At 33.2% G+C, this 12,878-nt stretch overlaps 1 protein-coding gene across 7 annotated transcripts in view; it reads left to right on the top strand.

Annotated features, from left to right (window-relative positions):
- Positions 1 to 12,878, top strand: part of CADM2 (cell adhesion molecule 2) — a gene marked incomplete at both ends in the record, with an annotated part of 1,072,922 nt that overhangs the window by 990,047 nt on the left and 69,997 nt on the right. For all 7 annotated transcript variants that reach the window (XM_082839305.1, XM_082839307.1, XM_082839309.1 and 4 more), the window contains one exon: positions 8,007 to 8,185. In XM_082839305.1, coding sequence (XP_082695431.1) covers positions 8,007 to 8,185 — 179 coding nt within the window. The remainder of the gene's footprint in view (positions 1 to 8,006; positions 8,186 to 12,878) is intronic.

Here is a 12,878-nt window from a genome sequence, read left to right on the forward strand (position 1 = left end):
AATATTTACTTCTCAAAAGAGTTAGTAAAGCATTTTTATTTTTCAGGAAAGTCTGGAGTTTTCCATCTGATACTCAAGGCCAGGGTTGAGTGCCAGGCTAAAAAACGTACAGGTTTAAATGTACAGGTTTTTGTTTTTACCCCCCACCTCTCTATTCCAAACTTTTTCATTTCTTTGCTTTTGTTCATCCTCCTCTTTATGACCAGAATGTTCCCTACCATATTTCATTCTGTATTCCATATTAACGGCATCATCAGTCTTCTGGTCTAATAGTAAAATAATACTTTTTCATGTTCAGCTTCATGTCCTAAAAACTTTGTCTCGGGGGCTTCCCTGGTGGCGCAGTGGTTGAGAGTCCGCCTGCTGAGGCAGGGGACACGGGTTCGTGTCCTGGTCTGGGAAGATCCCACATGCTGCGGCACGGCTGGGCCCATGAGCCATGGCCGCTGAGCCTGCGTGTCCAGAGCCTGTGCTCTGCAATGGGAGAGGCCACAACAGTGAGAGGCCCGCCTACTGCCAAAAAAAACTTTGTCTCAGACTAAGCTTCTTATTGATTTTATTACCCGCAGCTCAGTTATCACATCAAATACTTTTAACTTTGCCCTTTCCTAATTTGTTATCTTAGCCAATAACACTATCACCTAGTAACCTTATACTCTTTCCAGGCATTCACCATGTTTAAATTCATCTATTCAACAATACGGCCTCTGGAAGGCAAGCATCCTAACGAGGATTCTGACTCCTCTTGAGCTGTCATCTTCCATTTCTACCGCTCAAAATCCTGCCATAATTAGAGAGATGAGTCTAAAGTTATATCTTTCATAAAGCCTGTTGCAATGTTCCTAATGTAGATATGATGAATCTTTATGATTTTTTATAACTCATTTATGCCACTTACCATGTCCTGCCAAATGTTATATTTGATTAAACATATTTTATGTAAACTATTAAAGTATAATATCTCAGAGAACAGATATTATTTTAGTTTTCCTATGTCCCTCATAATTCTTGGTTCAAAACTTGCACTGATTTGTTTATAGATACTTGTTAGATAATAATTGTGTAATCTTATGAAGTATCTAGTCAAGAATATATAGGTATACTTTAATTAACAGCAACAACAAAAATATTCATTGATCTCTTACCTGTCTTAAGATGTAAGTGTAAGAGTAGGACATTTTCTGGTAATTAAACCCATCGAGACTCATTGAAGATTACTCTACTATAAAACGTTTCTGAAGTTTTGTTTTCCCTTAAGCAAAACTATACGTATAAAGACAGACACATAAATGTTTCATTGATTATGTTTTAAAACAAACCTCAATTGTGATAAGTAAAACATTCAAAGTTAACTTGGCTAATAGTAAAAGTTATTTGATGTTTTAAGAATTGCTGCCATGAAAAGTATAAAATCAATATCAGAATAAAAGGAAAACAAATTTCATTATAATTAAGTTACACAACAATCAAAGCTGAGGAAAAATCACAGTTTATATGTATTCTCCAAGGGCCTAGATCAATATTTTTACAATAATTAAGAATATACCTTTCAATATATATAGAAAGTTACTTACAAACTATGTTCAGAAACATCTCGTTTGATCCTCAATAACAAAATAATCCTTTATGTATCTTTAAATTTGAAATGATCAACATAATAAATAACTCCACAAGTAATCCCTTTCAGTCTCTTTCTGCTTATCTACCATATCTTTTGCTTCCAACTGAGACTCATTACAAAATTATGTTTTGAATTGGTTTCATGGCTTTGAGAAAGGCTACTCTTTGAACTTCCTTTGTATTTGTATTTAAATTTTAAAAAAGGAGCAAGCAACCCCAGCTTCTGTTTTCCTATTTTCCTTTTTTCTTCTTCCTCACTTGATTGACAAAGTTTGGACTGTGGTTTATGGATACAATATCCATCTACCCAATGGAGATTGCCTAGGCTAGATTTCTCTCAGAATCCTCCCTATGGGAACCCAATAAAATTAAAATTCTGCACTTGAAACCAATTTCAAACCCACTTTTCAATTAATTTTCATTTAAGTTCTCTCCCTCCATTTCTCTAAAAATTTGATAGCATGAATGCTGAGGTTTTATATACAGACTCTGCAGTATAATTTCTTGATTTAAAAGTTTGCTTAAAGCAGAAAAAGGAATCAAGATGTTTACATAACTCCCACCACCTTCTTTCACTTTAGAGTAAAAATATTATAAGAAATAAAGGGGAATTAGGCTTTAAAAAAATCTCCTGAGTATTGAAGCTTCAATCACATCTACTGCCACCCATGGAATTTCTAAACTGAAATAAATGCAGTAGTCATCTTCATGTGCCATATAAGGCCCCAAGTTATTAAATATAAGTTCATGCTTTGTTTTATATTAAAGGAAATGTAAGATATATGTAATTGTAGTATGCAATTTCTTTCTTTTTCCTTTGAGCCAGAACAAGATGTTTACTTGAATGCTATTACAGTGACTTATTTTTTTTCTTTTATCTAGAAAAAGTAACTTAATTTTCACAGGATTAATTTTAGAATTAGAACCCAACATGTACTGTGCTTATTGAAGGAAAAGACATTGCAGAACTCAAGGGGGATATAGCCATTTGGGAAAAGGAAGATACTGGAGAGTGTATCCATTCCAAAATTTGGAAGACCTTTTACTCTTGTCCACTTTGTAAGGATACTAGGAGAATTCTTTCCTTAGGAGATCTGTATTGTGGGACTGATATTTCTATAACTAAACCGCTGCTTCTTTATTCTTCTCAAGCATGAGCCTAAAAGGGAAAATGGGAGCTATGAAGGCAAAGCTCACCAATAGTCTCATCAATAGGTATTCTCATCAATACCTAGGGAGTGAATGATTCCATATACAGTTGGAAGAATTAGAGGGATTATTACTGTGTCATAACTTTACAGAATAAATGCCCTAATGACTAACTCAGGAGTTTCAGTGGATATTAGTAATTATGTTTATATCTAGTTCAAATATTAAATAAACTGGTAGTCTGAGAAAGTTGTGGCAATTCTTTCCAACACTAGTTTATAAATAAGGAATTGTTAAAGATATCAGAGATTCTCCTATTAGATATCTACAAAACAGTGAGTCAATAAAAGTTTTTTAAAAGTCTGTTAAGATAAAAACAACTTCACCAAGACGTTAGAATACAAGAGAATAAATATACAAGCATATTTGGTTCCTTTTTTCACTTTTATTTTCTTGTTGTTTTTTGCTTACCCTAGGAAGAAACTGCTACACAAATATTTTTAGGTACCTAAGAAAACAAAACATCTTTTTCAGCCTTATAGATTTGGTAACAAACATAAATTTAATTTCATCTCATTCAGAAGATTTTCTACTTTTAGTTGAAAATTAATTGCTTTGAAAGGGGCAACTCTCTGGATTGGCTATCTTAATATTCTTGCTGTAGAGTTATACAGTATTATCTCATGCCTGATGCTGTGTCACTGTCCTCTTATTCCTGGTGTCTGGCTCCTACTCTTTTTCAGCCTTATCACGTAGAAACTGTAGACTGGAACCACTTTTTAAATGATCTCCTTTGGTTGCCTGAATAGCAAGGAAGATTTTTATTCATTTGCAGCAAGAAACTCAATCATTCTAGGTTCCAATTAGAGAAAGCCTAGGGGCCCTCTTTATTAAGATGAAACACAAATTGTATCAAGACTTGCTAAACCAGTTAATATTTTTATGGTTAAGCTTATTTTATTAAGAAGCTTGAACATTTTAAGTACTAATTGGAATATGTGTAGGCTATCTTTAATCGATGTGTAAACTCTAACCTCCATTTTGTTAAAATTGCATCTTATGGTGCTAACATTTTTTGCCACCTTGAAGATTTATCATTCAGAGTACAATCAAGAATGCTGCAATGTTCGGTGTCAGGAGTGACTTATACTGCTGTAATCTCCTGTTAACCATTTCATTTTTGCAGGTGTTTGTTCATTATTTCCTAAAAGAGAGAATTATTATTTTAGAAAAAAAGTTTTTTAAATACTGGCAACTTGAATAATTTTTCTAGATCTTTAACTTCATTTCTATACACAAAATTTAAAATATATATCTAAATTTAATTACATATTTACAGAGCCATGTGCTTTAAGATATGACTTAAAGCTTATGAACACTAACAGAGAAAAAATTGACAGTTTAGATTTGGGGAGTATAATTTTATGTATGGAAATGTATAGATATTTGCATATAGTTATATCTGTGTGTTTAAATTCCAACTTATATATGAAGAAATATTGCCTCTTAATATAATAAAATACTTCTATTAAGCAGTATTTTAAGGATGAATTTTCTGAAATTCAAATTATCCTTAATGTAACTGTTATCTTAATGTTGGCCTTATGTGGCTTTGTAGAAAGGATGCAATTTCTAATTATTTCACTTACATGTAGTTAATCATAGTTTTATTGTGCCTGCTTTTTCTTTAAAGAATTTTAAGGATGTCTATGGTCAAAGATTATCCAGTCTATCAGTTTTAAAATAAGAATTAGTAAATTCAAATAGCAACAAGCAAATGAGGAATATATGAAGAAAGTTGAGAAGTATTAATGGTTTGACTTTTATTAAAGATGCTATCAGAATGAGTTGTCTATATAATTGGATGATATAAATTATTGTATTATTCTAATGTTTTTAGATGACAAACTTTTACTAAAAAACTAAGTGACTTTTTTTACCATACTGCTGATCTACTTATTTTGATACAATTTACAATATTTATTATTATTTGGTTCACAACTTTTATTTCTTTTACAAAATTTTGTCAGAAAAAATATATATTCTTCATCTTAGAAAAGCTGTGGTAGTCATAGACACCACTTATCAAGAGCTATGTTCTAATTGTATTCACGACAACAAAGCATAAGTTCAACGTTTTCACCAAAATAAACAAATAATTAAAGCTTTTTTGAAAATAATTTATAATGTTAAGATAAAATCATGTTTAAATTTAAAAATTTTGACATAGAAGAACTAGGAAAATATTCATCATGTTAGAACACAAGGGGTAGTGGGCAAAGCATTGACTATGGATTCAGACCAGGGTTTGAATACATCTCTAATCTTCTATATTATTATCTGCATTATATTTTTAAAAATTATACTCACCATGTTCTTATGAGGATTATAGTAAATCTACGTAAAGTAACTAGGACATTGTTAACACATGGTGATAGATACTAATAACCATTCTTATCATTAACAATTACACAAGACTGAACCCTTTGAAGACAGAAATTCATGATTCATTTATCCTTTCTTCCCTGAAAGCAGGTTTTGAGAATTGTTTGCAAGCATTTGATTAAAGGAGAACTGTCAGTTTCTATGAGTTCAGTTTTTTCTTAGATTACACATATAAGTGAAGTCATATAGTATCCGTCTTTCTCTGTTTGACTTTTCCACTTAGCGTAATACCCTCAAGGTCCATCCATATTGTCACAAATGGCAGGATTTCCTTCTTTTTTTTAATGACTGAATAGTATTCCATTACATTTGGAATTTATTTTCTTTATCCATTCATTTGTAAATGGACACTTAGGTTGTTTCCATGTCTTGGCTATTGTAAATAGTGCTAAAATGGATATGGGTGCAGATACCTTTTTGAAACAGTGATTTTTCCCCCCTTTGGATATATACCCACAAGTAGAATCACTGGACCATATGGTAATTCTATTTTTAATTTTTTGAGGAACCTCCATACTGTTCTTCATAGTGGCTGCACCAATTTACATTCCCACCACCAGTGTAGGAGAGTTCCCTTTTCTCCACACCCTCCCCAACAGTTATTACTTCTTGTCCTTTAGAAGGCAGCCATTCTAACACGTATAAGTGTTATCTCATTGTGGTTTTGATTTTCATTTCCCTGGCTGTTAGTGATGTTGCGCATCTCTTCATGTACCTGTTGTCCATTTGTATATCTCCTTTGTAAAAAATATCTATTCAGATTATCTGTTTTTAATCAGGGTTTTTTGCTGCTGACTTGTATGAGCTCTTTCTTTATTTTGGATATTTACCCCTTATCTTATTTACCCAGACATAATATTTGCAAATAATTTTCTCATTTCATATGCTGCCTTTTCATTTTTTAAGTTGTTTCTTTTGCTGTGCTGAAGCTTTTTAATTTGACGTGGTCCCACTTGTTTATTTTTGCTTTTGTTGTCTTTGCTTTTGGTGTTAAACCTGAAAAATCATCACCAAGACCAATGCCAAGGAGCTTCTTTCCTGTTTTACATTTTCAGGTCTTACATTGAAGTTTTTAATCCATTTTGAGTTGATGTCTATGTATAACGTAAAATAGGGGCCCAGCTTTATTCTTTTGTGTGTGGCACTTCAGTTTTCCCTGCACTATTTATTGAAGAGACTGTCCTTTCCCCTATTGTGTATTCTTACCTCCTTTGTCAAAAATTAATTGACCGTACATGCATGGGTTTATTTTTGAGTCTTCTATTCCATTTATCTATGTGTCTGTATTTTTGCCAATATCATACTCTTTTAAGTACTATATCTTTGAAATATCATTTGAAATCAGGAAGTGTGAAACCCCCAGCTCTTTCCTTCTTTCTCAAGATTGCTTGCCTATTTGGGGCCTTTTGTTGTTGCATACAAATTTTAGGATTCTTTGTTCTTTTTATGTGAAAAATGCCATTGGAATTTTGATAGGGATTGCATTGAATTTGTAGATTGCTTTGGGTAGTATAGACATTTAATATTAATTCTTTCAATCTATGATTAAAGACCGTTTTTCCATTTATTTGACCTCTTCAGTTTCTTTCATTAATGTCTTATAGTTTTCAGTGTACAGATCTTTCACCCCCTTGGTTACATTTTTTTCTAAGTATTGTATTCTTTTTGATGCAATTATAAAATAGATTTTCTTAATTTCTGTTTCTGATATTTCATTGTTGGTGTATAGAAATTCAATTGATTTTTGTCTATTGATTTTGTGTCTTGTAACTTTACTGAATTCATTTATTAGTTTTAAGAGCTTTTTAGTGGAATTTTTAGGGTTTTCTTTATATGCTATCATATCATCTGCAAATGAAGACAGTTTTACTTCTTCCTTTCCAGTTTGGTTACCAGTTATTTATTTTCCTGCTTAATTGCTCTGGCTAGGACTTCCAGTAAAATGTTGAATAAAAGTGGCCAGAGGCAGGGGTGGGGGATAGGGGAAATGGGTGAAGGTGGTCAAAAGATACAAAATTCAAGTTTTAAGTTCTGAGGATATAATGTATAGTATGCCAACTATAGTTAATAATACTGGATTGTATATTTTAAAGTTGCTAAGAGAGTAGATCTTAAAAGTTCTCATCACAAGAAAAAAAAGTAACTATGTGAGGTGATGGATGTTCACTAAACTTATTGTGGTAATCATGTGGCAATATTTACATATATCAAATCATTATGCTCTGCACCTTAAACTAGTGCAGTGTTGTGTGTCAGTTATATCTCAGTAAAGCTAAGGAAAAAAGAAAAGAAAAGAGATAACTTGCAGAAAATAAAAACCTCTAGAGGGATGAGAAAGCAGGAAAGGTAAGGGGGAGAAATTTCAGGTGGTTTCAGGCAAAGCTGTGCCCCCACAATGGTGGCCCCAAATGCAAAGGTATAATTCCAGATACCTCTGTAGAAGGCTGCTCCAATAGCCCACAGGCAATCCTCCAGAGACCAGCAGGTATGAGACATTTAGCCACAGAATCTGGGCCGCAGGACTTGCTATCTATCAGTGACTACTATAGTGACTCAACTAATTAGCTCCTTAATACATGTCTACTTAGTTAAGGAGAATAGAATAAAATTATAATTGCCATACCTCCAAAATCTTCTGAGTGAGTGCATTATGATTCTTTTGGTACCTTACAGAAGTTAGCATATAGTTATCCATGAAATGAGTGTTAAATATTTATAAATTGCTTAATTAATTCACAGAATATGTAACATTTCATATGTTTTTTGTTTATATGCATGTTTAAATCCAATAGGCCAGAACCTGTTTTGTGGACAAAGGATGGCGGAGAATTACCAGATCCTGACCGAATGGTTGTGAGTGGTAGGGAGCTAAACATTCTTTTCCTCAACAAAACGGATAATGGTACATATCGATGTGAAGCCACAAATACCATTGGCCAAAGCAGTGCAGAGTATGTTCTCATTGTACATGGTGAGTACCTTTTGACATTATTATACATGCAAGAATGACCTGAAAAACTGCTTAAATTTATCAAAATCTTTAGAATAATAAACAAATTTAAACGGGTTTTCTTTTTCTTTCACAAGGACTTCTCATAAGTGTAAATATCTTCATGATTCACAATTAATATGTTTCAAGACAAACTAATAAAATAAAATTACAGCCTATACTCGAAATAAAATTTATATTTGTGAAAGATTTTTTAATTATAAATATACTGTATAATATTTGGTGGTGAATAGTAAATCATATTAATGGTTTTCTTTACATTTTATGCTTTAAATTATAAATCAGAATCATGAAAACAACATTTTCCCTGAGTTAATTTTGGTAGTATTATCATAAAAATATGCTTTATAATCACTATTACTAGTTTTACAAAGAGAGATAGCATGTAATCGAGATGTAGCAAAGACAGAGGTGTACAATACTAGTGAAAACTGCACTAATTTCTTATGAACAATAATTTGAAACACCCACAGACATTTTTTTCTCCTCTGCAATAATCTCACAATTTGAGTAAATATAGGAAAATGGCAAAAAGACATGCCAATACCCAAGATTAAAAAGAATCTCTGTTCTTCCTAAACTCCAAAAGCCAGGACAAGTTGTTCATGAGGTAGCTTTAGCATATTGTTAGACGAAGATGAACTTTTCTGAAATCGATAAATATCACAATAAACAAAATTAGTCAGGTTTCTTTATTACAGGACTTCTCAGAGTTTATTTATAGGGTACAATGTGAATCTCCAAGAGAAAAAAGCATTAGAGAATGTAAGATTTTTCTCATATAGTTCACCAAGAAAACGTTTTTTTAAGACTAATGTTGTGTTCTACACAATATTACAGTATTTGAATGAGTACTGTGTAATAATTACACAATGCTGTAACAAATCCAATGGATCTTAGAAATCCTGAAGGGAGTACATTTATTTGAAATCTTTCTCATGAACCTAAGTATAAAATAACTGTAAGAAGCATGGGTTAATTTTATACCTTTCCAAAAAGGAATTTGGGGGATAAAGTCTAATTCTTTGTAAAGGGATTTAATTTTAGGGGAAAAATAATCCCATTTGTGTTTTTTTCCAAGATGTTTACTTTTTTATGATACAGGACAAAATTGGAGAAAGAATAATGTATTAAATCAATTTACAACTTTATTTTCAAATTGCCTTAGTGTCTACCATTTCTTAGTTCTTAATAACACTTTTGTTCTTGAAGGCAAACAAAGTCTTGCATTGAATAGACTTTCCACATATAAACATCTTGAAGATAACAGAGCTGAGAGAGTAATTTCTAGTATCTCATGAATTGTGCAAATTCCAGCTTTTGGGAAAGATCAGCCTAATCAAATTAGACTGATAAATTGGAATTAAATGTAGTAACCCCCTGTAGATAAACCCTACCAGGCTCACTGCCAGAGAGAATATAACAACCACTGAGTGTGTCAAGAAGATAAGTTAGATCCTTAGAGCAGGATCCAGGAGTAGCTTTCAGTTCGTGCTGACCTGGATGTTTAGATCTTGTAGTCACGGAAATGAAGTCTGATTCACCCTCAACTTGATAAGCGCTTGTCTCACCTAACAGTTTTGGAACCTGGGGCATGTTGCATAGCATGTCACATTGTGTTGAAAGCAATATGACATAAAAATATAGAGAATTAGAAGGGAAGTGACAGAAAAAATAATATACTTAGATGAAAAGTATGTTATTTGTTTTTTTAAAGTAATTCAAGTGGGGAAAATTCATATGTTTTCTCAGTGTTTGCAAGCTAGCCAGCAGCATGATTTCCTAAATAGCCAAGCTACCTTTAGGTAGTTGGCAGTTGACATATTTCTAATAGATACTTTTCTGAGCACTTTGTAAGAAGTCATTTTTGGCTTTGCTTTTTGAACTACAATTCATCAAAAGCACCCCATAGATTAATGCTATTCATGCTACCAGATAAATTGCTGTGAAGGTCAACAGTGGTTTACCTAGGATTATTGACACAAGTAATGAGAGGCTCGATGAAACAGTGAAACCATATTACACTGTGTTTAAAAAGGGCTCCAATTGGGTTCATTACAAAATAAAGGGTTTTCTTTTTCCTCCTTTGTGCACAGGGTATAATGTTTCATTAGTCACTGGTTGTATAAATATAAAAAGCTACTCTCTTCTGTTAATGGTTTGGCTGTTTCAAAACCCAACTAAATGGTGAAATTTGAGTGATATTTCAATCTATAATGAATGCTGTATGCATTTCGGAATGAAGTGATAAGTGATCATTTGTGAGAACTTTACACTTTTATCTTTTACACCAAGTTTGATTTTACATTAGCTGTGATAATTTAATATAGCTCTAGCACAGAAGGGCCTTTCATGAGCTGAGACTGTCTCTGATTCTACCACAGTTACCTAGGTTCTGTTGATTCTTAACTTGATGGAGGTCAGCGCACTTTGCTGTGAAATCATCTGCTATCTAGGTACCATCCTAATGGTTAGATTTTATTCTTTGGGTGTCAGTGGAAGTGCATTATTTAAATGTTTTCACATTTAATTGTTAACAGCACTGACTTTGTATGTCATGGACACTGGAGTGTTCCCCTCCACCCTAACCCCATGATACCTTTGCAAATTTAAACATTACAATTTCAGATGGTAATTTGAAACTGCCAGTCTGGTTCTCACTCTCAATGAAAGGCCTAACAAAATTCAGTACATGTATACAAATACATGTAAGATAAAACATTACACTTTTGGGGCTTCCCTGGTGGTGCAGTGGTTGAGAGTCCACTTGCCGATGCAAGGGACATGGGTTCGTGTCCCGGTCTGGGAAGATCCCACATGCCGCAGAGCGGCTGGGCCCGTGAGCCATGGCTGCTGAACCTGCGCATCCGGAGCCTGTGCTCCACAACGGTGAGCGGCCCGCGTTATCGCAAAAAAAATAAAAAAATAAAAATTACACTTTAGAAACGTTTGCACTGTAGAGATTCCATTAGGAAAAAAGGTACCATTTTTTCATTAACAAGCACAGCAATGGAAAAATTAATCTGTTAAATTAGTAGCCATAGTGATACTATTAATTCCTGTGAGCACAGTAGTTTTTTGTTTTTTACTTCTGTATAAAAAATATTGAAGTTACTCTCATGTTATTATTGTTATCATATTATTTATTTCTTTTGAATGGCTAATTACTTCCATATTAATGGTCTTGAAATATACTGTTCCATTGCTGTTTTTACTATTTGGAGAACTCAGATCAAAGGAGATATTCATTCATTCACCAAATAAGTATTTAGCATTTATTCACTGAGTGCAAATGCACTACAGGAGCAAAGGTGAATATCACTCAAGAAGCTTAGAGTTAAACATGAACGATAAGCATTCAAGTAAGTATAGTACAAAAATCAAAGAGTTATAGGAGTATGGATATACAATGATGTAGATATTCATAGTTTGTGACAGCATGGTCCAATTGTCTGGAATTACAAAAAAATAGTAACACAGTACTCCTGGATTATTTATAAACAAATGGCATACATCATAAATAGAAGTACCCACCAGTGCCAGGAACATAGACAAATAATAAATCAGAGTATTATTATTATAATATTACTAGTAGTCTTATGATACCTTAAAGCAATCTCAGTCCAGTGCTCTGGTACAAAATTTACCCAAAGGTTGTGTACAATTTACTGCCCAAGGTCTTCCCTGAATGGTACCCAGAGCATAAATTAAGTTATCCCTATTGAAGAATGAGAAAATTCTATATTCTTGTTAACTCAGCAATAGAGAAGATCATTAAAAATCAACACTACAGCAAATTAGTAATATAGAGAGAGCAGGATAAAAGTAATAATCACCCTTGTTTCTCTGATGTAACATCAAGTTGAGAAAGTTTAGGTAAAATATCCTCTCCTCAAAGAAATGCTACCCAGATCTCCATCTTTTAGTATAGAAATCATAGAAGATACCTATTCATTACACAAGGAATGGCTGCAGAGAACTGAGAATGACCTGAGACTAATCTTATTTTGTGGTTGGGGATGATTCAAGTCCTTATATTTATTTGTCATCCACTTATTTAAAAAGTATTTTTTTGGAAGTGTCAGAACTTTATAGTACCTGGGAAATTTTGAAAGAATATCTATGAAGAGTGGAAAACATAAATTACCACTTCCCCCCAAATCCTATACTTCTTCCTCCTCAACTATCCCAATGCCTTTGACCTCCCTTCACACTCATGCTAGAGAAAGGCATAACCACGCCTCAGAATACATATGGAAGATGGACAGTGGTGCTGGAACTCTTTTACTATCATCTGCCCTCCCCAGAATTAGGGAAGAAATACAGTAATACAAGTAGAAAAAATGAGTAACTTATTTCTTCTTCTGCCAGTAGCTGTACTAACTATGGCAGGTCCACACTGTAGAGAGGAGTAAGGGGGAGTCCAGTGTGAGCTTCAGTGGAGAGGACACTCAACTTAGGACCCATCTCAGGGCTGTCTCACACAGTCATGGCAGAGTTGAGATGCAATATTCCAGAATTTTGTTCATGATACTCACCATCTCTCTTCAAATTTACTTTTCATATTACCATAGTAACCCTTATATGAAATTTAAAATTATCTTACCACTACTTTTATTCCATTACTTCACTGTTTTTGACTTACAGAAATAAG

Source organism: Leucopleurus acutus, assembly GCF_964270905.1.
Source record: "Leucopleurus acutus genome assembly, chromosome: 5".
In the NCBI taxonomy this organism is placed as follows: Eukaryota; Metazoa; Chordata; class Mammalia; order Artiodactyla; family Delphinidae; genus Leucopleurus; species Leucopleurus acutus.